This window comes from Petromyzon marinus (genome assembly GCF_048934315.1).
Source record: "Petromyzon marinus isolate PM22_M1 ecotype Great Lakes invasive population chromosome 76 unlocalized genomic scaffold, UKy_Petmar_22M1.pri1.0 chr76_unloc.2, whole genome shotgun sequence".
Lineage (NCBI taxonomy): Eukaryota > Metazoa > Chordata > Hyperoartia > Petromyzontiformes > Petromyzontidae > Petromyzon > Petromyzon marinus.
The window spans coordinates 374,821-400,060 of NW_027422619.1; the positions used below are offsets into that span (position 1 = coordinate 374,821).

Sequence of the window (25,240 nt, forward strand, 5' to 3'; positions counted from 1 at the left end):
CACAGACAGACACACACAGAGACACACAGAGAATCAGAGACACACACATAGACACACACAGACAGACACACACAGAGACACACACAGAGACCCACAGAGAATCAGAGACACACACACAGACAGACACACACAGAGACACACACACAGAATCAGAGACACACAGACAGAGAGACACACACAGACACACACACACAGATACAAACACAGACAGACACACACAGAGACACACACAGATAATCAGAGACACACACACACACGGAGACACACACACAGAGACACACACAGAGACACACACAGACAATCAGAGACACACACACAGAGACACACACACAGACAGACACACACAGAGACACACACAGATAATCAGAGACACGCAGACAGAGACACACAGACAGAGAGACACACACAGACAGACGCACACAGAGACACACACAGAGAATCAGAGACACACACATAGAGACACACACAGAGAGACACACATAGAGACACACACGAAGAATCAGATACATACACACAGAGACAGACACAGAGACACACAGAGAGACACACAGAGACACACAGAGAGACACACACAGAGAGACAAACACAGACAGACGCACACAGAGACAAACAGAGAATCAGAGACACACACAGAGACACAGACAGAAAAACACAGAGACACACACAGAAAATCAGAGACACACACACAGACATACAGAGAATCAGAGACACACACACAGAGACACACACAAAGATTCAGAGACACACACATACACAGAGAGACACACACAGACAGACATACACAGAGACACACACAGAGAATCAGAGACACACACACAGAGACACATACAGAGAATCTGAGACACTCACACACAGAGACACACACAGAGAAACACAGAGACACACACAGACAGACACACACAGAGACACACACAGAGAATCAGAGACACACACAGACAGACACACACAGAGACCCACACAGAGAATCAGAGACACACACACAGAGACACACACAGAGAAACACAGAGACACACACAGACAGACACACACAGAGACACACACAGAGAATCAGAGACACACACAGAGACAGAGAGACACACACAGAGAAACACAGAGAATCAGAGACACACACACAGACAGACACACACAGAGACACACACAGAGAATCAGAGAAACACACAGAGACACATACAGAGAATCAGAGACACACACACAGAGACACACACAGACAGACACACAAAGACACACACAGAGAATCAGAGACACACACAGAGACACACACAGAGAAACACAGAGACACACACACAGACAGACACACACAGAGACACACACAAGGAATCAGAGACACACACACACAGAGAGAGACACACAGAGAGACACAGACAGAGACACACACAGAGAATCAGAGACAGACACACACAGAGACACACAGAGAGACACAGATAGACACACACAGAAAATCAGAGACACACACACAGATACACACACAGAGAATCAGACACACACAGAGAGACACACACAGACACACACACATAGAGACACACAGAGAATCAGAGACACACGCACAGAGACACACACAGACAGACGCACACAGAGACACACACAGAGACACACACACAGAGAATCAGAAGCACACACAGAGAATCAGAGACACACACAGAGAGACACACACAGTCACACACACAGACACACACAAAGAATCAGAGACACACACAGAGAGACACACATAGAGACACACACGGAGAATCAGAGACACACACACAGAGACAAACACAGACAGACACACACAGAGACACACACAGAGAATCAGAGACACACACACAGACACACACAGAGAGACACACATAGAGACACACACGGAGAATGAGAGACACACACACAGAGACACACAGACAGACACACACAGAGACACACACAGATAATCAGAGACACACAGACACAGAGACGCACACAGACAGACACACACAGAGACACACACAGAGAATCAGAGATACACACACACACACACGGAGACACACACAGAGAGACACACACAGAGACACACACAGAGAATCAGAGACACACACACACAGAGACACACACAGAGAGACACACATAGAGACACACACGGAGAATCAGAGACACACACACACAGAGACACACACACACAGACAGACTCACAGAGACACACACAGATAATCATAGACACACAGGCAGAGAGACACACACAGACACACACACACACAGAGACAAACACAGACAGACACACACAGAGACACACACAGATAATCAGAGACACACACACAGATAATCAGAGACACACAGTCAGAGAGACACACACAGACAGCCACACACAGAGACACACACAGAGAATCAGAGACACACAGACAGAGACACACAGACAGAGAGACACACACAGACATACGCACACAGATACAAACACAGAGAATCAGAGACACACACAGAGACACAGACAGACAAACACAGAGACACACACAGAGAATCAGAGACACACACAGACACATACAGAGAATCAGAGACACACACACAGAGACACACACAAAGAATCAGAGACACACACACACAGAGACACACACATACAGAGACACACAGACAGACACACATAGAGACCTACAGAGAATCAGAGACACACACAGAGAGAGACACACACAGACACACACACAGAGAGACACAAAGAGAATCAGAGACACACACACAGACGCACACACAGAGAATCAGAGACACACACACACAGAGACACTAACAGAGAATCAGAGACACACACACACAGAGACACACACAGACAGACACACACAGAGACACACACACAGAGACACACACAGACAGACACACACAGAGACACACACTGAGACCCACAGAGAATCAGAGACACGCACACAGACAGACACACACAGAGACCCACAGAGAATCAGAGACACACACACAAACACAGACAGACACACACAGAGACACACGCAGAGAATCAGAGACACACACACAGAGACACACACATACAGATAAACACACAGACAGACACACACAGAGACCCACAGAGAATCAGAGACACATACAGAGAGAGACACACACAGACACACAGAGAGAGAGACACACAGAGAATCAGAGACACACACACAGACGCACACACAGAGACTCAGAGACACATACACAGAGACACACACAGACAGACACACACAGAGACACACACACAGAGACACACACAGACAGACACACACAGAGACACACACAGAGACCCACAGAGAATCAGAGACACACACACACAGACAAACACACACAGAGACACACACTGAGAATCAGAGACACACACACACAGACAAACACAGAGAGACACACATGGAAACACACACGGATAATCAGATACACACACATACAGAGACACACACAGACACACACAGAGATACACAGATAATCAGAGACACACACACACAGAGACACACACATCCACACACAGAGAATCAGAGACACACACAGAGAGACATACACAGAGAGAGACCACAGACAGACACACACAGACACATTCAGAGAATCAGAGACACATACAGAGAATCAGAGACACTCACACACAGAGACACACACAGAGAAACACAGAGACACACACAGACAGACACACACAGAGACACACACAGAGAATCAGAGACACACACAGACAGACACACACAGAGACCCACACAGAGAAACACAAAGACACACACAGACAGACACACACAGAGACACACACAGAGAATCAGAGACACACACAGAGACAGAGAGACACACACAGAGAAACACAGAGAATCAGAGACACACACACACACAGACAGACACACACAGAGACACACACAGAGAATCAGAGACACACACACAGAGAGAGACACACAGAGAGACACAGACAGACACACACATAAAATCAGAGACACACACACAGATACACACACAGAGAATCAGACACACACAGAGAGACACACACAGACACACACACAGAGAGACACACAGAGAATCAGAGACACACGCACAGAGACACACACAGACAGACGCACACAGAGACACACACACAGAGAATCAGAGACACACACAGAGAATCAGAGACACACACAGAGAGACACACACAGAGACACACACAGAGACACACACAAAGAAACACACATAGAGACACACGGAGAATCAGAGACACACACACAGAGACAAACACAGACAGACACACACAGAGACACACACAGAGAATCAGAGACACTCACACAGAGACACACACAGACAGACACACACAGAGACACACACAGAGACCCACAGAGAATCAGAGACACACACACACAGACAGACACACACAGAGACACACAGAGAATCAGAAACACACAGACAGAGAGACACACACAGACACACACACACAGATACAAACACAGACAGACACACACAGAGACACACACAGATAATCAGAGACACACACACACACGGAGACACACACAGAGAGACACACACAGAAACACACAAAGAGAATCAGAGACACACACACAGAGACACACAGAGAGACACACATAGAGACACACACGGAGAATCAGAGACACACACACAGAGACACACACACAGACAGACACACACAGAGACACACACAGATAATCAGAGACACGCAGACAGAGACACACACAGACACACACACACAGATACAAACACAGACAGACACACACAGAGACACACACAGATAATCAGAGACACACACACAGATAATCAGAGACACACAGACAGAGAGACACACACAGACAGACACACACAGAGACACACACAGAGAATCAGAGACACACAGACAGAGACACACAGACAGAGAGACACACACAGACAGAAGCACACAGAGACACACACAGAGAATCAGAGACACACACACACAGAGACACACACAGAGAGACACACATAGAGACACACATAGAGACACACACGGAGAATCAGATAAACACACACACAGAGACACACACAGAGACACACAGAGAGACACACAGAGACACACAGAGAGACACACACAGAGAGACAAACACAGACAGACGCACACAGAGACAAACACAGAGAATCAGAGACACACACAGAGACACAGACAGAAAAACACAGAGACACACACAGAGAATCAGATACACACACACAGACACATACAGAGAATCAGAGACACACACACAGAGATACACACAAAGAATCAGAGACACACACACACACAGAGACAAACACAGACAGAAACACACAGAGACACACACAAAGAATCAGAGACACACACACAGAGACACACACATACAGAGAAACACACAGACAGACACACACAGAGACCCACAGAGAATCAGAGACACACACAGAGAGAGACACACACAGACACACACACAGAGAGACACACAGAGAATCAGAGACACACACACAGACGCACACACAGAGAATCAGAGACACATACACAGAGACACACACAGACAGACACACACAGAAACACACACACAGAGACACACACAGACAGACACACACAGAGACACACACAGAGACCCACAGAGAATCAGAGACACACACACACAGACAAACACACACAGAGACACACACAGAGAATCAGAGACACACACACAGAGACACACACAGAGAGACACACATAGAGACACACACGGAAAATCAGATACACACACACACAGAGACACACACAGACACACACAGAGACACACAGATAATCAGAGACACACACACACAGAGACACACACAGACACACACAGAGAATCAGAGAAACACACAGAGAGACATACACAGAGAGACACACACAGACAGACACACAGACACATTCAGAGAATCAGAGACACACACACAGAGACACATACAGAGAATCAGAGACACTCACACACAGAGACACACACAGAGAAACACAGAGACACACACAGACAGACACACACAGAGACACACACAGAGAATCAGAGACACGCACAGACAGACACACACAGAGACCCACACAGAGAATCAGAGACACACACACAGAGACACACACAGAGAAACACAGAGACACACACAGACAGACACACACAGAGACACACACAGAGAATCAGAGACACGCACAGAGACAGAGAGACACACACAGAGAAACACAGAGAATCAGAGACACACACACACAGACAGACATACACAGAGACACACACAGAGAATCAGAGACACACACAGAGACACATACAGAGAATCAGAGACACACACACAGAGACACACACAGACAGACACACACAGAGACACACACAAAGAATCAGAGACACACACAGAGACACACACAGAGAAACACAGAGACACACACAGACAGACACACACAGAGACACACACAAGGAATCAGAGAGACACACACAGAGAGAGACACACAGAGAGACACAGACAGAGACACACACAGAGAATCAGAGACAGACACACAGAGAGACACACAGAGAGACACAGACAGACACACACAGAAAATCAGAGACACACACACACAGATACACACACAGAGAATCAGACACACACAGAGAGACACACAGACACACACACAGAGAGACACACAGAGAATCAGAGACACACGCACAGAGACACACACAGACAGACGCACAAAGAGACACACACAGAGACACACACACAGAGAATCAGAGACACACACAGAGAATCAGAGACACACACAGAAAGACACACACAGACACACACATAGACACACACAAAGAATCGGAGACACACACAGATAGACACACATAGAGACACACACGGAGAATCAGAGACACACACACAGAGACAAACACAGACAGACACACACAGAGACACACACAGAGAATCAGAGACACACACACAGACACACACAGAGAGACACACATAGAGACACACACAGAGAATCAGAGACACACACACAGAGACACACACAGACAGACACACACAGAAACACACACAGATAATCAGAGACACACAGACACAGAGACACACACAGACAGACACACACGGAGACACACACAGAGAATCAGAGATACACACACACATGGAGACACACACAGAGAGACACACACAGAGACACACACAGAGAATCAGAGACACACACACACAGAGACACACACACAGACAGACACACAGAGACACACACAGATAATCATAGACACACAGACAGAGAGACACACACAGACACACACACAGAGACAAACACAGACAGACACACACAGAGACACACACAGATAATCAGAGACACACACACAGATAATCAGAGACACACAGACAGAGACACACAGACAGAGAGACACGCACAGACAGACGCACACAGAGACAAACACAGAGAATCAGAGACACACACAGAGACACAGACAGACAAACACAGAGACACACACAGAGAATCAGAGACACACACAGACGCACACAAAGAATCAGAGACACACACACACAGAGACACACACATACAGAGACACACAGACAGACACACATAGAGACCCACAGAGAATCAGAGACACACACACAGAGAGACACACACAGACACACACACAGAGAGACACACAGAGAATCAGAGACACAACAACAACAACAACCGCCATTCGCCACTAAGTGGCGGTGACGTCACCACGACGCTTGTGCCAGGCTATGTGCACCCTGAGGCCACGTGAAGTGTCGAACGCCTGCTGGCAGGAGGTCACGGGGCAGACCCAGGTGCCACGGGTCGACTGACTGAGATGACTGGCTGATGCACCACCTGTGCCCCCTACTGTGCCAACCTGCTGTGCTTTAGCCACCCGGCGCTCCGCTCGCTGTTGTGAGCGTCGCTCCTCCGCCCTCCGTTGTTGTTGGAGGGCGACTGCCTCCAACTGCCCAGTAGCATCCTTCACGAGCCTCCTCCACAGAGGCCGATCTTGACACCGCTGGTACCAGTCATCGGCAAGTCCACTCAGCTCCACGTCCTCCTGTACCACATCACTCCATCTCTTCTCTAGCCCGTGCCGCGCCCGCTTAGTCCCCTCAATCCGGCCAAACAAAAGCTGTTTCGGCATGCGGTGGCTGGGCATGCGGGCTACATGACCCAGCCATCGCAGCCTTGCCTGCCGGAGGAGCTCACCGATGGGACCCTGCCCAGATCTTTCAAGGATTTGTGAGCTCCTCACACAATCCAGTCTGGTTAAACCCAGGATGGATCGTAGGCAGGCCAGCCTAAATGTTTCTAACCGGCGAAGATGTTCCATTAGGGGGGTCCACGTTTCGCAAGCGTAGAGAAGGGAGGGAATGACCGTGGCCGAGAAGACCTGAAGCTTAGTGCGGAGCGACAGACCAGGTAGCTTCCACACAGCGTTACGCAAACGATGAAAAGATATTGCCGCTCGACTGATTCGGAGTGAGACCTCTGCTGTTAAACTGGAGCCAGTCATAAGCACACTGCCCAGGTATGGGAAACTCTCCACTCTCTCCACAACTGCCCCATCACCGATTGGGAGTTGTGGGTGTGGAGTGTCCGATGGTACAAAATACCCAGGCAGGTGCTTATTTTTGGTGGGGCTGATGGTAAGGCCCCACCTCTTAGTGGCACGCTCCAGTCTCAGCAGCAGCGTCTCCAACTCCTCCTCTGACTGAGCAGCTATTACCAAATCATCAGCATACATAACGTGGTTGAGCAATAGGGAGCCATCCCTTGACCGCACCCGGGCATCGATTAGCCTCCCATTATATCTGTACCATATGGAGATTCCCCCGGTACAGCTATTGAAAGCTTCACGAACTACGTGGTCAAAATAGATGTTAAATAATGTGGGAGCCAGAGAACATCCCTGTCGCACCCCAAGGTGTACAGGGAATGGCTCTGACTCCCGGCCACGTAGTTTTACCCGGGCCCGCTCACCATCATGAAGGTCCTTAATGATCGTGAGCAGAGGGTCAGGTACTCCAAAAGCACGAAGAACGACCCAGAGCCCAGGCCTACTGATGGTATCATAGGCCTTGACCAGGTCAATAAAGCAGAGATGTAGGTCTTGTTGGAATTCCCTACACCTCTGCTGTAGCAGACGGACAGAAAATATGGCATCTGTGCAGGACCGCCCTTTCCTGAAACCGCATTGGGGGTCCGCAAGCCTCTCCTCAGCGTGCCTGGCAAGGCGATGCTGAATAATCCTTGCCAGGACCTTTCCCGGCACACTGAGGAGTGAGATGCCCCTGTAGTTGTTACAGTCTGTGCGGTCCCCCTTCTTAAAAAGGGGGACCACCAGGGCATCCTTCCAATCCTGCGGAACCCGTCCAGTGGTCCAGACTGTTGTTATGATGTCATATAGGGCAGTCTGTGCACAAACGCCACCCTCCCTCAGCATTTCGCTTGGGAGATCATCTCTGCCCGCTGCCTTTCCTGGTCTCAGACTCCGCATCGCCTTCAATACTTCCTCAGCAGATGGCACCTCAGCCAGCCACTCACAGGGGGTGACTTCATCCAATATTTGAGGCACCGCAGCCTCAGCAGGGTCATCCTCACTTTGTGCCACGATGTTTTCCTGGCTGAGGGATTTTCCCTCCCCCAGGACCTCACAGAAATGCTCAGCAAATCTGCGAACCTGTTCCTGGGGGTCGGAAATTGGATCACCGTTTTTTCCCCTAATGATGGTAATAGGTGTGGCGCTGCAGGTTACTTTTTTGATGGAGTTAAATATAGATTTGTGATCACGGGCCACTGAGGCAGACTCCATCTCCTCTGCAACCCGCGACCACCACCCATCCTTGCAGCGCCTCACGGCTCTCCGAACCTCCGAGCGAAGGCTGCAGTAAGCTTCCTCATTCTCTGACGTGGGATTCTGTAGCCGATGACAGTGGGCCTGTCGCTTTTTTTCAACCATCCTGAACAACTCCTCTGTCAGCCAGGGTGTCTGGGGAGGTCTGGACCGTGTACCCAAAGCAGCCATTGCAGCTGCATGAGTCACAGTCCTAAACCTCGCCCATTTACCCTCGACATCAGGAGGAGTGGGGGACGATGCCAATCCCAGCCGCAAGCGATGATGAAATTCTCGCTTGCAACTTTCATCAGATAACTGAGACCAGGCCACTTTAGGTTGGAATGGGGTCCTGAGTGTACACCCACCACCGGAGTGGAAGAATGGCAGGCGCATCTTACAGATGACTAGTCGATGGTCAGAGGGCAGATCAGCTCCACGGTAGGTCCTGGTGTCAAGGACATGGGCTCGCATTCGCTGGTCTGTCACTATGTAGTCCAGCAGATGTTCTTGCTTGGACCCGGCATGCATCCATGATGTTGTGTGGATGCGTCGATGCCGGAACAGCGTGTTGGTAATTACAAGCCCATGGGCTGCACAAAAATCTAGCAGCCTTCTACCGTTGTTATTGAGCTGATCTGGCCCATGCCCTCCAATCACTCCAGACCAGGTGCCAGTATCATGACCAACTCGGGCATTGAAGTCACCCAACATGATGACTCTATCCCGAGGGGCCACTTTAGCCAGCACCTGTGACAGGAGGTCATAGAAGGCATCTGACTCATCGGCTTTGCCTGCATCCCTCCACGGATGTTCATCTTCGGTGGGGGCATAAGTAACCACGACCACCATTCCTCGCCTCCGGTTGATGGGAAGGCGAGCCCAAAGTAGCCTGGGGCTTACAGCTTCCCACACCTCACCGCCACGCTCCCACGCCCCCTTCATTCTTTTGTTCAAAAGAAGACCCACACCCTGTTGTTTGGCAGTCTGCTGCCCCGAGTAGAGGACTGTCCACCCCTCATGGTGGCAGGAGCCAGAGCCGGTCCACCGGACCTCCTGAATGCCGCATAGATCCAGGCGGTACCGGTCCAGCTCCCGACAGAGGAGTGGCAGCCTCTCCTCTGCAGTGAGCGTTCGAACATTCCACGTGGCCACCCGTAGTGGCTTTTCGTTGTTTCTGGAGTAGCCCCGAGGGTAGGTATTCAATCTCCTGGCTCCGCCAATTGGGGTTTGGCCAGGAGACGTCATAGACGCCTGGCCCCCCGGGGCCTCCGGCACAAGCTTAGTTGTTACATATTTCAGTTTAATTCGTGGTTTCGTGGTAATTAATTGAAGGTGAAGGGGTTACCAGCCCCTCGCACCCGTCCAGAGCCCCCGTTTAGCCCCTGTGGTGGACACATATGCCATGAGGGGAGGAGCCAATCAAAATTGGATCTCCCCCCACAGCGCTGTCCACGACAGAGTTGCCCGTCCGGCACCGCGAGGAGGTAGGGGGTTGTTTTGCAGACGCACACACAGAGAATCAGAGACACACACACAGAGACACATACAGAGAATCAGAGACAAACACACAGAGACACACACAGACAGACACACACAGAGACACACACACAGACACACACACAGAGACACACACAGACAGACACACAGAGACACACACAGAGACCCACAGAGAATCAGAGACACGCACACAGACAGACACACAGAGACCCACAGAGAATCAGAGACACACACACACACAGAGACACACACAGAGAGACACATAGAGACACACACGGAGAATAAGAGACACACACACAGAGACAAACACAGACAGACACACACAGAGACACACGCAGAGAATCAGAGACACACACACACACAGAGACACACACATACAGATAAACACACAGACAGACACACACAGAGACCAACAGAGAATCAGAGACACATACAGAGAGAGACACACACAGACACACACAGAGAGAGACACACAGAGAATCAGAGACACACACACAGACGCACACACAGAGAATCAGAGACACATACACAGAGACACACACAGACAGACACACACAGAGACACACACACAGAGACACACACAGACAGACACACACAGAGACACACACAGAGACCCACAGAGAATCAGAGACACACACACACAGACAGACAAACACACACAGAGACACACACTGAGAATCAGAGACACACACACACAGACACACACAGAGAGACACACATGGAAACACACACGGATAATCAGATACACACACATACAGAGACACACACAGACACACACAGAGACACACAGATAATCAGAGACACACACACACAGAGACACACACAGACACATACAGAGAATCAGAGACACACACAGAGAGACATACACAGAGAGAGACACACAGACAGACACACACAGACACATTCAGAGAATCAGAGACACACACACAGAGACACATACAGAGAATCAGAGACACTCACACACAGAGACACACACAGAGAAACACAGAGACACACACAGACAGACACACACAGAGACACACACAGAGAATCAGAGACACACACAGACAGACACACACAGAGACCCACACAGAGAATCAGAGACACACACACAGAGACACACACAGAGAAACACAAAGACACACACAGACAGACACACACACAGACACACACAGAGAATCAGAGACACACACAGAGACAGAGAGACACACACAGAGAAACACAGAGAATCAGAGACACACACACAGACAGACACACACAGAGACACACACAGAGAATCAGAGACACACACAGAGACACATACAGAGAATCAGAGACACACACACAGAGACACACACAGACAGACACACACAGAGACACACACAGAGAATCAGAGACACACACAGAGACACACACAGAGAATCAGAGACACACACAGAGAATCAGAGACACACACACAGAGACACACACAGAGAAACACAGAGACACACACAGACAGACACACACAGAGACACACACAGAGAATCAGAGACACACACAGAGAGAGACACACAGAGAGACACAGACAGAGACACACACAGAGAATCAGAGACAGACACACAGAGAGACACAGACAGACACACACAGAAAATCAGAGACACACACACAGATACACACACAGAGAATCAGACACACACAGAGAGACACACACAGACACACACAGAGAGACACACAGAGAATCAGAGACACACGCACAGAGACACACACAGACAGACGCACACAGAGACACACACACAGAGAATCAGAGACACACACAGAGAGTCAGAGACACACCCAGAGAGACACACTTCAGACACACACACAGAGACACACACAAAGAGACACACATAGAGACACACACAGAGAATCAGAGACACACACACAGACACACACAGAGAGACACACATAGAGACACACACGGAGAAACAGAGACACACACGCAGAGACACACACAGACAGACACACACAGAGACACACACAGATAATCAGAGACACACAGACAGAGAGACACACACAGATAGACACACACAGACAGACACACACAGAGACACACAGAGAATCAGAGACACACACACACAGAGACACACACAGACAGACACACACAGAGAATCAGAGACACACACACAGACACATACAGAGAATCAGAGACACACACACAGAGACACACACAAAGAATCAGAGACACACACACAGAGACACACACATACAGAGACACACAGACAGACACACATAGAGACCCACAGAGAATCAGAGACACACACACACAGAGAGACACACACAGACACACACACACAGAGACACACAGAGAATCAGAGACACACACACAGACGCACCCACAGAGAATCAGAGACACACACACACAGAGACACACACAGACAGACACACACAGAGACACACACACAGAGACACACAGACAGACACACACAGAGACACACACAGAGACCCACAGAGAATCAGAGACACACACACAGACAGACACACACAGAGACCCACAGAGAATCAGAGACACACAAACACAGAGACACACACAGAGAGACACACATAGAGACACACACGGAGAATCAGAGACACACACACACAGAGACAAACACAGACAGACACACACAGAGACACACGCAGAGAATCAGAGACACACACACAGAGACACACACATACAGAGAAACACACAGACAGACACACACAGAGACCCACAGAGAATCAGAGACACATACAGAGAGAGACACACACAGACACACACACAGAGAGACACACAGAGAATCAGAGACACACACACAGACGCACACACAGAGAATCAGAGATACATACACAGAGAGACACACAGACAGACACACACAGAGACACACACACAGAGACACACACAGACAGACACACACAGAGACACACACAGAGACCCACAGAGAATCAGAGACACACACACACAGACAAACACACACAGAGACACACACAGAGAATCAGAGACACACACACACAGGCACACACAGAGAGACACACATAGAGACACACACGGATAATCAGATACACACACATACAGAGACACACACAGACACACACAGAGACACAGATAATCAGAGACACACAGAGACACACACAGAGAATCAGAGACACACACAGAGAGACATACACAGAGAGACACACACAGACAGACACACACAGGCACATTCAGAGAATCAGAGACACACACAGAGACACATACAGAGAATCAGAGACACACACACAGAGACACACACAGAGAAACACAGAGACACACACAGACAGACACACACAGAGACACACACAGAGAATCAGAGACACACACAGACAGACACACACAGAGACCCACACAGAGAATCAGAGACACACACACAGAGACACATACAGAGAATCAGAGACACACACACAGAGACACACACAGAGAAACACAGAGACACACACAGACAGACACATACAGAGACACACACAGAGAATCAGAGACACACACAGAGACAGAGAGACACACACAGAGAAACACAGAGACACACACAGACAGACACACACAGAGACACACACAGAAAATCAGAGACACACACAGAGACAGAGAGACACACACAGAGAAACACAGAGAATCAGAGACACACACACACAGACAGACACACACAGACAGACACACACAGAGACACACACAGAGAATCAGAGACACACACAGAGAAACACAGAGACACACACAGACAGACACACACAGAGACACATACAGAGAATCAGAGACACACACACAGAGAGAGACACACAGAGAGACACAGACAGAGACACACACAGAGAATCAGAGACAGACACACAAAGAGACACACAGAGAGACACAGACAGACACACATAGAGAATCAGAGACACACAAACAGATACACACACAGAGAATCAGACACACACAGAGAGACACACACAGACACACACATAGAGAGACACACAGAGAATCAGAGACACACGCACAGAGACACACACAGACAGACGCACACAGAGATACACACAGAGACACACACATAAAGAATCAGAGACACACACAGAGAATCAGAGACACACAGAGAGACACACACAGACACACACACACACAGACACACACAAAGAATCAGAGACACACACAGAGACACACACAGACATGCACACACAGAGACACACACGGAGAATCAGAGACACACAGAGAGAGACACACATAGAGATACACACGGAGAATCAGAGACACACACACACAGAGACAAACACAGACAGACACACACAGAGACACACACAGAGAATCAGAGACACACACACACAGACACACACAGAGAGACACACATAGAGACACACACGGAGAATCAGAGACACACACACAGAGACACACACAGACAGACACACACAGAGACACACAGATAATCAGAGACACACAGACAGAGAGACACACACAGATAGACACACACAGACAGACACACACAGAGACACACAGAGAATCAGAGACACACACAAACAGAGACAGACACAGACAGACACACACAGAGACACATACAGAGACCCACAGAGAATCAGAGACACACACACACAGACAGACACACACAGAGACGCACACAGAGAATCAGAGACACACACACACAGAGACAAACACAGACAGACACACACAGAGACACACACAGAGAATCAGAGATACACACACACTCGGAAACACACACACAGAGACACACACAGAGACACACACAGAGAATCAGAGACACACACAGAGACACACACAGAGAGACACACATAGAGACACACACGGAGAATCAGAGACACACACACACAGAGACACACACACACAGACAGACACACAGAGACACACACAGATAATCAGATACACACAGACAGAGAGACACACACAGACACACACACACACACAGAGACAAACACAGACAGACACACACAGAGACACACACAGATAATCAGAAACACACACACAGATAATCAGAGACACACAGACAGAGAGACACACACAGACAGACACACACAGAGACACACACAGAGAATCAGAGACACACAGACAGAGACACACAGACAGAGAGACACACACGGACAGATGCACACAGAGACACACACAGAGACACAGACAGACAAACACAGAGACACACACAGAGAATCAGAGACACACACACAGACACATACAGAGAATCAGAGACACACACACAGAGACACACACAAAGAATCAGAGACACACACAGAGACACACACATACAGAGCTACACACAGACAGACACACATAGAGACCCACAGAGAATCAGATACACACACACACAGAGACACACACAGACACACACACAGAGAGACACACAGAGAATCAGAGACACACACACAGACGCACACACAGATAATCAGAGACACACACACAGAGACACATACAGAGAATCAGAGACACACACACAGAGACACACACAGACAGACACACACAGAGACACACACACAGAGACACACACAGACAGACACACACAGAGACACACACAGAGACCCACAGAGAATCAGAGACACACACACACAGAGACACACACAGAGAGACACACATAGAGACACACACGGAGAATCAGAGACACACACACAGAGACAAACACAGACAGACACACACAGAGACACACGCAGAGAATCAGAGACACACAGACAGAGAGACACACAGAGAGACACACAAAGAGACACACGCATAGACTCAGAGACGCACACACAGATAGACACACACAGAGAGACACACACAGAGACACACAGAGAATCAGAGACACACACAGAGAGACACACACAGACAGACGCACACAGACACACAGAGAATCAGAGAGACACACACAGACACATACAGAGAATCAGAGACACACACAGAGACACACACAAAGAATCAGAGACACACACAGAGACATACACACACAGAGACACTCACAGACAGACACACACAGAGGATCAGAGACACACACACAGAGACGCACACAGACAGACACACACAGAGACCCACAGAGAATCAGAGACACACACACACAGAGACACACACAGAGAGACACACATAGAGACACACACGGAGAATCAGAGACACACACACACAGAGACAAACACAGACAGACACACACAGAGACACACGCAGAGAATCAGAGACACGCAGACAGAGAGACACACAGAGAGACACACACAGAGACACACGCATAGACTCAGAGACGCACACACAGATAGACACACACAGAGAGACACACACAGAGACACACAGAGAATCAGAGACACACACAGAGAGACACACACAGACAGACGCACACAGACACACAGAGAATCAGAGAGACACACACAGACACATACAGAGAATCAGAGACACACACAGAGACACACACAAAGAATCAGAGACACACACAGAGACATACACACACAGAGACACTCACAGACAGACACACACAGAGGATCAGAGACACACACACACCGAGACGCACACAGACAGACACACACAGTGACACACAGAGAATCAGAGACACACACACACAGAGACACACAGAGACACACACAAAGACACACACAGAGAATCAGAGACACACACACAGAGAGACACACACAGAAACGCACACAGAGAATCAGAGACACACACAGAGACACACACAGAGAATCAGAAACACACACAGAGACACACACAGAGACACACAACAGAGAATCAGAAACACACACAGACACACACAGAGATACAGAGACACACACAGGGACACACACAGAGAATCAGAGACACACACACAGAGAGACAAACACAGACAGACACACACAGAGACACACACAGAGAATCAGAGAGACACGCAGAGACACACACAGAGAATCAGAGACACACAGACACACACAGAGATACAGAGACACACAGAGACACACACAGACATACACACACACAGACAGACACACACACAGAGACACACACACAGACACACACACAGAGACACAGAGACACACACAGAGACACACACACAGAGACACAGACACACAGAGAGAGAGACACACAGAAACACACAGACACACACAGAGACACACACAGAGACACACACACAGAGACACACACAGAGAGACACACACACAGAGCCACACACACAGAGACACAGAGACACACACAGAGACACACACACACAGAGACACACACACAGAGACACAGATAGACACACACACAGACACACAGAGACACACACACAGAGACACACACACAGTGATGCACACACACAGAGACACACACACACAGAGACACAGATAGACACACACAGAGACACACAGACACACACAGAGACACACACAGAGACACACACACAGAGACACACACACAGAGACACACACAGAGAGACACACACAGAGACACACACACAGAGACACAGATAGACACACACACAGACACACAGAGACACACACACAGAGACACACATACAGTGATACACACACCCAGAGACACACACAGAGACACAGATAGACACACCCAGAGACACACACAGAGACACAGATAGACACACACAGAGACACACACAAACACACACAGAAACACAAACAGAGACACACACAGAGACACACACACAGAGACACAGAGATACACACACACAGAAACACACACACAGAGACACAGAGATACACACACACATAGACACACACACAGAGACATAGAGAGACACACATACAGAGACACACACAGAGAGAGAGACACACACAGTGACACACACACAGAGACACACAACAACAGCAACCGCCATTCGCCACTAAGTGGCAGTGACATCACCATGACACTTGTGCCAGGACATGTGCACCTTGCGGCCACGTGGAGTGTCGAACGCCCGCTTGCAGGAGGTCACGGGGCAGACCCAGCAGGTGCCACGGGTCGACTGACTGAAATGACTGGCTGATGCACCACCTGTGCCCCCCTACTGTGCCAACCTGCTGTGCTTTAGCCACCCGGCGCTCCGCTCGTTGTTCTGAGCGTCGCTCCTCCGCCCTCCGTTGTTGGTGGAGGGCGACTGCCTCCAACTGCCCAGTAGCGTCCTTCACGAGCCTCCTCCACAGAGGCCGATCTTGACACCGCTGGTACCAGTCATCGGCAAGTCCACTCAGCTCCACGTCCTTCTGTACCACATCACTCCATCTCTTCTCTAGCCCGTGCCGCGCCCGTTTAGCCCCCTCGATCCGGCCAAACAAAAGCTGTTTCGGCATGCGGTGGCTGGGCATGCGGGCTACATGACCCAGCCAACGCAGCCTTGCCTGCTGGAGGAGCTCACCGATGGTACCTTGCTCAGATCTTTCAAAGATTTGTGAGCTCCTCACACAATCCATCCTGGTTAAACCCAGGATAGATCGTAGGCAGGCCAGCCTAAATATTTCTAACTGGCAAAGATGCTCCATTAAGGGGGTCCACGTTTCGCAAGCGTAGAGAAGGGAGGGAATGACCGTGGCCGAGAAGCCCTGAAGCTTAGTGCGGAGCGACAGACCAGGTAGCTTCCACACAGCATTACGCAACCGATGAAAAGATATTGCCGCTCGACTGATTCGGAGTGAGACCTCTGCTGTTAAACCGGAGCCGGTCATAATCACACTGCCCAGGTATGGGAAACTCTCCACTCTCTCCACAACTGCCCCATCACCGATTGGGAGTTGTGGTGGTGGAGTTTCCGATGGTACAAAATACCTAGGCAGGTGCTTAGTTTTGGTGGGGCTGATGGTAAGGCCCCATCTCTTAGTCAGTTTTTCCTCGTAAAAAAAAGGTTTCAGTTTTGTTTTGCCAGAAAAAAGGGGAAAACCGCTATTATCATTTTTTTAAAAAACACACTCTGATAATATATCTCATGTATATGCCATTGTACTTGGAAACTGATTTGGTCCGCACTAGATACGGCTTTCATATGAGCCTCGTCTCAAAACGGTGTTAGTCCAGAGGACGCCAAAAGGCGTCACACAGCACAAAGACAATGCCGCTGTCAGAGTAGTAACGAGGGCTCGGGGTGAGCATCTACATCATGAAGACCTCCGTTGCCAGCAACAAAACATGAGAATGGAAAAAGCTTTCCCTGGTGCGGACCAATCAGAGTACGTTTTCCGTTCGAATTCTGACCTACAAGCATTGTGGTTAATGCAGTAGCATGAGTCCTTGGAACATCTTAACACAGTTGTTTTGTTGCCGGAAAAAAGGGGAAAACCCATTCTCATCTTTTGGTACTGGCAAAGGAGGTCCTATGATGAGATGCGTAACGTGGTTGAGCGATAGGGAGCCATCCCTTGACCGCACCCGGGCATCGATCAACCTCCCATTACATCTGTACCATATAGAGATTCCCCCGGTACAGCTATTGAAGGCTTCACGAACTACGTGGTCAAAATAGATGTTAAATAATGTGGGAGCCAGAGGACATCCCTGTCGCACCCCAAGGTGTACAGCGAATGGCTCGGACTCCCGGCAACGTAGTTTTACCCGGGCCCGCTCACCATCATGAAGGTCCTTAATGATCGTGAGCAGTGGGTCAGGGACTCCGAAAGCACGGCGAACAACCCAGAGCCCAGGCCTACTGATGGTATCATAGGCCTTGACCAGGTCAATAAAGCAGAGATGTAGGTCTTGTTGGAATTCCCTACTCCTCTGCTGTAGCAGACGGACAGAAAATATGGCATCTGTGCAAAACCGCCCTTTCCTGAAACCGCATTGGGGCTCTGCAAGCCTCTCCTTAGCGTGCCTGGCAAGGCGATGCTGAATAATCCTTGCCAGGACCTTTCCCGGCACACTGAGGAGTGAGATACCCCTGTAGTTGTTACAGTCTGTGCGGTCCCCCTTCATAAAGAGGGGGACCACCAGGGCATCCTTCCAATCCTGCGGAACCCGTCCAGTGGTCCAGACTGTTGTTATGTCATGTAGGGCAGTCTGTGCACAAACGCCACCCTCCCTCAGTATTTCGCTTGGGAGATCAACTCTGCCTGGTGCCTTTGCTGGTCTCAGACTCCGGATCGCCTTCAGTACTTCCTCAACAGATGGCACCTCAGGCAGCCACTCACAGGGGGTGACTTTCTCTTCCAATATTTGAGGCACCGCAGCCTCAGCAGGGTCATCCTCACTTTGTGCCACGATGTTTTCCAGGCTGAGGGATTTCCCCTCCTCCAGGACCTCACAGAAATGCTCAGCAAATCTGCAAACCTATTCCTGGGGGTCGGAGATTGGATCACCGTTTTTTCCCTTAATGATGTTAATAGGTGTGGCGCTGCAGGTTACTTTTTTTATGGAATTAAAGGGCGATTTGTGATCAAGGGCCATTAAGGCAGACTCCGTCTCCTCAGCAACCGACGACCACCACCCATCCTTGCAGCACCTTATGGCTCTCTGAACCTCCTAGCGAAGGCTGCGGTAAGCCTCCTCATTCTCTGACGTGGGATAATGTAGACAATGAGAGTGGGCCTGTCACTTTTACTCAGCCAGCCTGAACACCTCCTCTGTCAGTCAGGGTTGCTGATGAAGTTTGGACCATGTACCCAAAGCAGCCAATGCAGCTGCATGAGTCACAGTCCTAAACCTCGCCCATTTACCCTCGACATCAGGAGGAGTGGGGGACGATGCCAACTCCAGCCGCAAGCGATGATGAAATTCTCGCTTGCAACTTTCATCAGCGAGCTGAGACCAGGCCACCTTAGATTTGAATGGGGTCCTGGGTGTACACCCACCACCGGAGTGGAAGAATGGCAGGCGCATCTTACAGATGACAAGTCGATGGTCAAGGGCAGATCAGCTCCACGGTAGGTCCTGGTGTCAAGGACATGGGCTCGCATCCGCTGGTCCGTCACTATATAGTCCAGCAGATGTTCTTGCTTGGACCCGGCATGCATCCATGATGTGGTGTGGATGCGCCGATGCCGGAACAGCGTGTTGGTAATTACAAGCCCATGGGCTGCACAAAAATCTAGCAGCCTCCTGCCGTTGTTATTGAGCTGATCTGGCCTATCCCCTCCAATCACTCCAGACCAGGTGCCAGTATCATGACCAACTCGGGCAATGAAGTCCCCCAACATGGTGACTCTATCCCGAGGGGCCACTTTAGCCAGCACCTGTGACAGGAGGTCATAGAAGGCATCTGACTCATCGGCTTTGCCTGCATCCCTCCACGGATGTTCATCTTCGGTGGGGGCATAAGTAACCACGACCACCACTCCTCGCCTCTAGTTGATGGGAAGGCGAGCCCAAAGTAGCCTGGGGCTTACAGCTTCCCACACCTCACCGTCATGCTCCCACGCCCCCTTCATTATTTTGTTCAGAAGAGCCTATCCCTGTTGTTTGGCAGTCTCCTGCCCCGAGTAGAGGACTGTCCACCCCTCATGGTGGCAGGAGCCAGAGCCGGTCCACCGGACCTCCTGAATGCCACAGAGATCCAGGCGGTACCGGTCCAGCTCCCGACAGAGGAGTGGCAGCCTCTCCTCCGCAGTGAGCGTTCAAACATTCCACTTGGCCACCCTCAGTGGCTTTTCGTTGTTTCTGGAGGAGCCCCGAGGGTAGAGATTCAATCCCCTGGCTCCACCAATTGGGGTTTGGCCAGGAGACATCATAGACGCCTGTCCCACCGGGGCCTCCGGCACAAGCTTAATGAATGTTTTACCTCGTGGTTTAGTGGTAGGTAATTGAAGGTGGAGGGGTTACCAGTCCCTCGCAAAAATCCAGAGCCCACAAATAGCCGCTGTGGTGGTTACAAACGCCTTGAGGGGAAACCCAGACATACACACAGACATAGAGAGAGAAAAATATACAGGTGAGTGTCGTCTAGGTGAGTGTCTAGGTGAGTGTCTGGGTGAGTGTCTGGGTGAGTGTCTGGGTGAATGTCTGGGTGAGTGTCTGGGTGAGAGTTTGGGTGAGTGTCTGGGTGATTGAGTGACTGGGTGAGTGTCTGACTGAGTGTCTGGGTGAGTGTCTAGGTGAGTGTCTAGGAGAGTGCCTGGGTGAGTGAGTGTCTAGGTGAGTGTCTGGGTGAGTGTCTGGGTGAGTGTCTGCGTGAGTGTCTGGTTGAGTGAGTGTCTGAGTGAGTGTCTGGGTGAGTGAGTGTCTGGGTGAGTGTCTGGGTGAGTGTCTGGGTGAGTGAGTGTCTAGGTGAGTGTCTGGGTGAGTGTCTGGGTGAGTGAGTCTCTGGGTGAGTGAGTGTCTGGGTGAGTGTCTGGGTGAGTGAGTGTCTGGGTGAGTGTCTAGGTGAGTGTCTGTGTGAGTGTCTGAGTGAGTGTCTAGGTGAGTGTCTGGGTGAGTGAGTGTCTGGGTGAGTGTCTAGGTGAGTGTCTGTGTGAGTGTCTGAGTGAGTGTCTGGGTGAGTGTCTGGGTGAGTGTCTAGGTGAGTGTCTGGGTGAGTGTCTGGGTGAGTGTCTGGGTGAATGTCTGGGTGAGTGTCTGGGTGAGAGTTTGGGTGAGTGTCTGGGTGACTGAGTGACTGGGTGAGTGTCTGACTGAGTGTCTGGGTGAGTGTCTAGGTGAGTGTCTAGGAGAGTGCCTGGGTGAGTGAGTGTCTAGGTGAGTGTCTGGGTGAGTGTCTGGGTGAGTGTCTGCGTGAGTGTCTGGTTGAGTGAGTGTCTGAGTGAGTGTCTGGGTGAGTGAGTGTCTGGGTGAGTGTCTGGGTGAGTGTCTGGGTGAGTGAGTGTCTAGGTGAGTGTCTGGGTGAGTGTCTGGGTGAGTGAGTCTCTGGGTGAGTGAGTGTCTGGGTGAGTGTCTGGGTGAGTGAGTGTCTGGGTGAGTGTCTAGGTGAGTGTCTGTGTGAGTGTCTGAGTGAGTGTCTAGGTGAGTGTCTGGGTGAGTGAGTGTCTGGGTGAGTGTCTAGGTGAGTGTCTGTGTGAGTGTCTGGGTGAGTGTCTGGGTGAGTGTCTAGGTGAGTGTCTGGGTGAGTGTCTAGGTGAGTGTCTGTGTGAGTGTCTGAGTGAGTGTCTAGGTGAGTGTCTGGGTGAGTGAGTGTCTGGGTGAGTGTCTAGGTGAGTGTCTGTGTGAGTGTCTAAGTGAGTGTCTGGGTGAGTGTCTGGGTGAGTGTCTGGGTGAGTGTCTGGGTGAGTGTCTGGGTGACTGAGTGTCTAGGTGAGTGTCTGGGTGATTGAGTGTCTGGGTGAGTGTCTGGGTGAGTGAGTGTCTAGGTGAGTGTCTAGGTGAGTGTCTGGGTGAGTGAGTCTCTGGGTGAGTGAGTGTCTGGGTGAGTGTCTGAGTGAGTGAGTGTCTGTGTGAGTGAGTGTCTGGGTGAGTGTCTGGGTGAGTGTTTGAGTGAGTGTCTGGGTGAGTGTCTGAGTGAGTGAGTGTCTAGGTGAGTGTCTAGGTGTGTGTCTGGGTGAGTGTCTAGGTGAGTGTCTGGGTGAGTGTCTGGGTGAGTGTCTAGGTGAGTGTGTGTCTGGGTGAGTGTCTGGGTGTGTGTCTGGGTGAGTGTCTAGGTGAGTGTCTCGGTGAGTGTCTAGGTGAGTGTCTAGGTGAGTGTCTGGGTGAGTGAGTCTCTGGGTGAGTGAGTGTCTGGGTGAGTGTCTGAGTGAGTGAGTGTCTGAGTGAGTGTCTGGGTGACTGAGTGTCTAGGTGAGTGTCTAGGTGAGTGTCTGGGTGAGTAAAGGTGAGTGCCCCCACCCCCTGTGTATCCCAGCCTGGTGAGCGTGCTACCGCTGGTGGTGAGTGGCGCCGGGGTGAGTGTCTGAGTGAGTGTCTGGGTGAGTGTCTGGGTGAGTAAAGGTGAGTGCCCCCACCCCCGTGTATCCCAGCCTGGTGAGCGTGCTACCGCTGGTGGTGAGTGGCGCCGGGGTGAGCGTCAACCCCCACAACATCACCCGCATCCTGGACAGCCTCCTGCGGGGTTATGACAATCGCCTTCGCCCAGGATTCGGAGGTAAAATCACTAGTAGTAGTAGTAGTATCACTAGTAGTAGTATCAGTAGTATCAGTAGTAGTAGTATCACTAGTAGTATCACTAGTAGTATCAGCAGTATCAGTAATAGTAGTATCAGTAGTAGTATCAGTAATAGTAGTATCAGTAGTAGTATCAGTAGTAGTATCACTAGTAGTATCACTAGTAGTATCAGTAGTAGTATCACTAGTAGTATCACTAGTAGTATCACTAGTAGTATCAGTAGTAGTATCACTAGTAGTATCACTAGTAGTATCAGTAGTAGTAGTATCAGTAGTAGTATCACTAGTAGTATCACTAGTAGTATCACTAGTAGTATCAGTAGTAGTAGTATCAGCAGTAGTAGTATCAACAGTA

At 49.9% G+C, this 25,240-nt stretch overlaps 1 protein-coding gene across 1 annotated transcript in view; it reads left to right on the plus strand.

Annotated features, from left to right (window-relative positions):
- The window catches only part of LOC116958331 (uncharacterized), a 109,360-nt gene that overhangs the window by 3,072 nt on the left and 81,048 nt on the right, over positions 1-25,240 (plus strand). Inside the window, exon 2 of the mRNA XM_076058543.1 lies at positions 24,741-24,865. Within this exon, the coding sequence (XP_075914658.1) occupies positions 24,741-24,865 (125 nt within the window). The remainder of the gene's footprint in view (positions 1-24,740; positions 24,866-25,240) is intronic.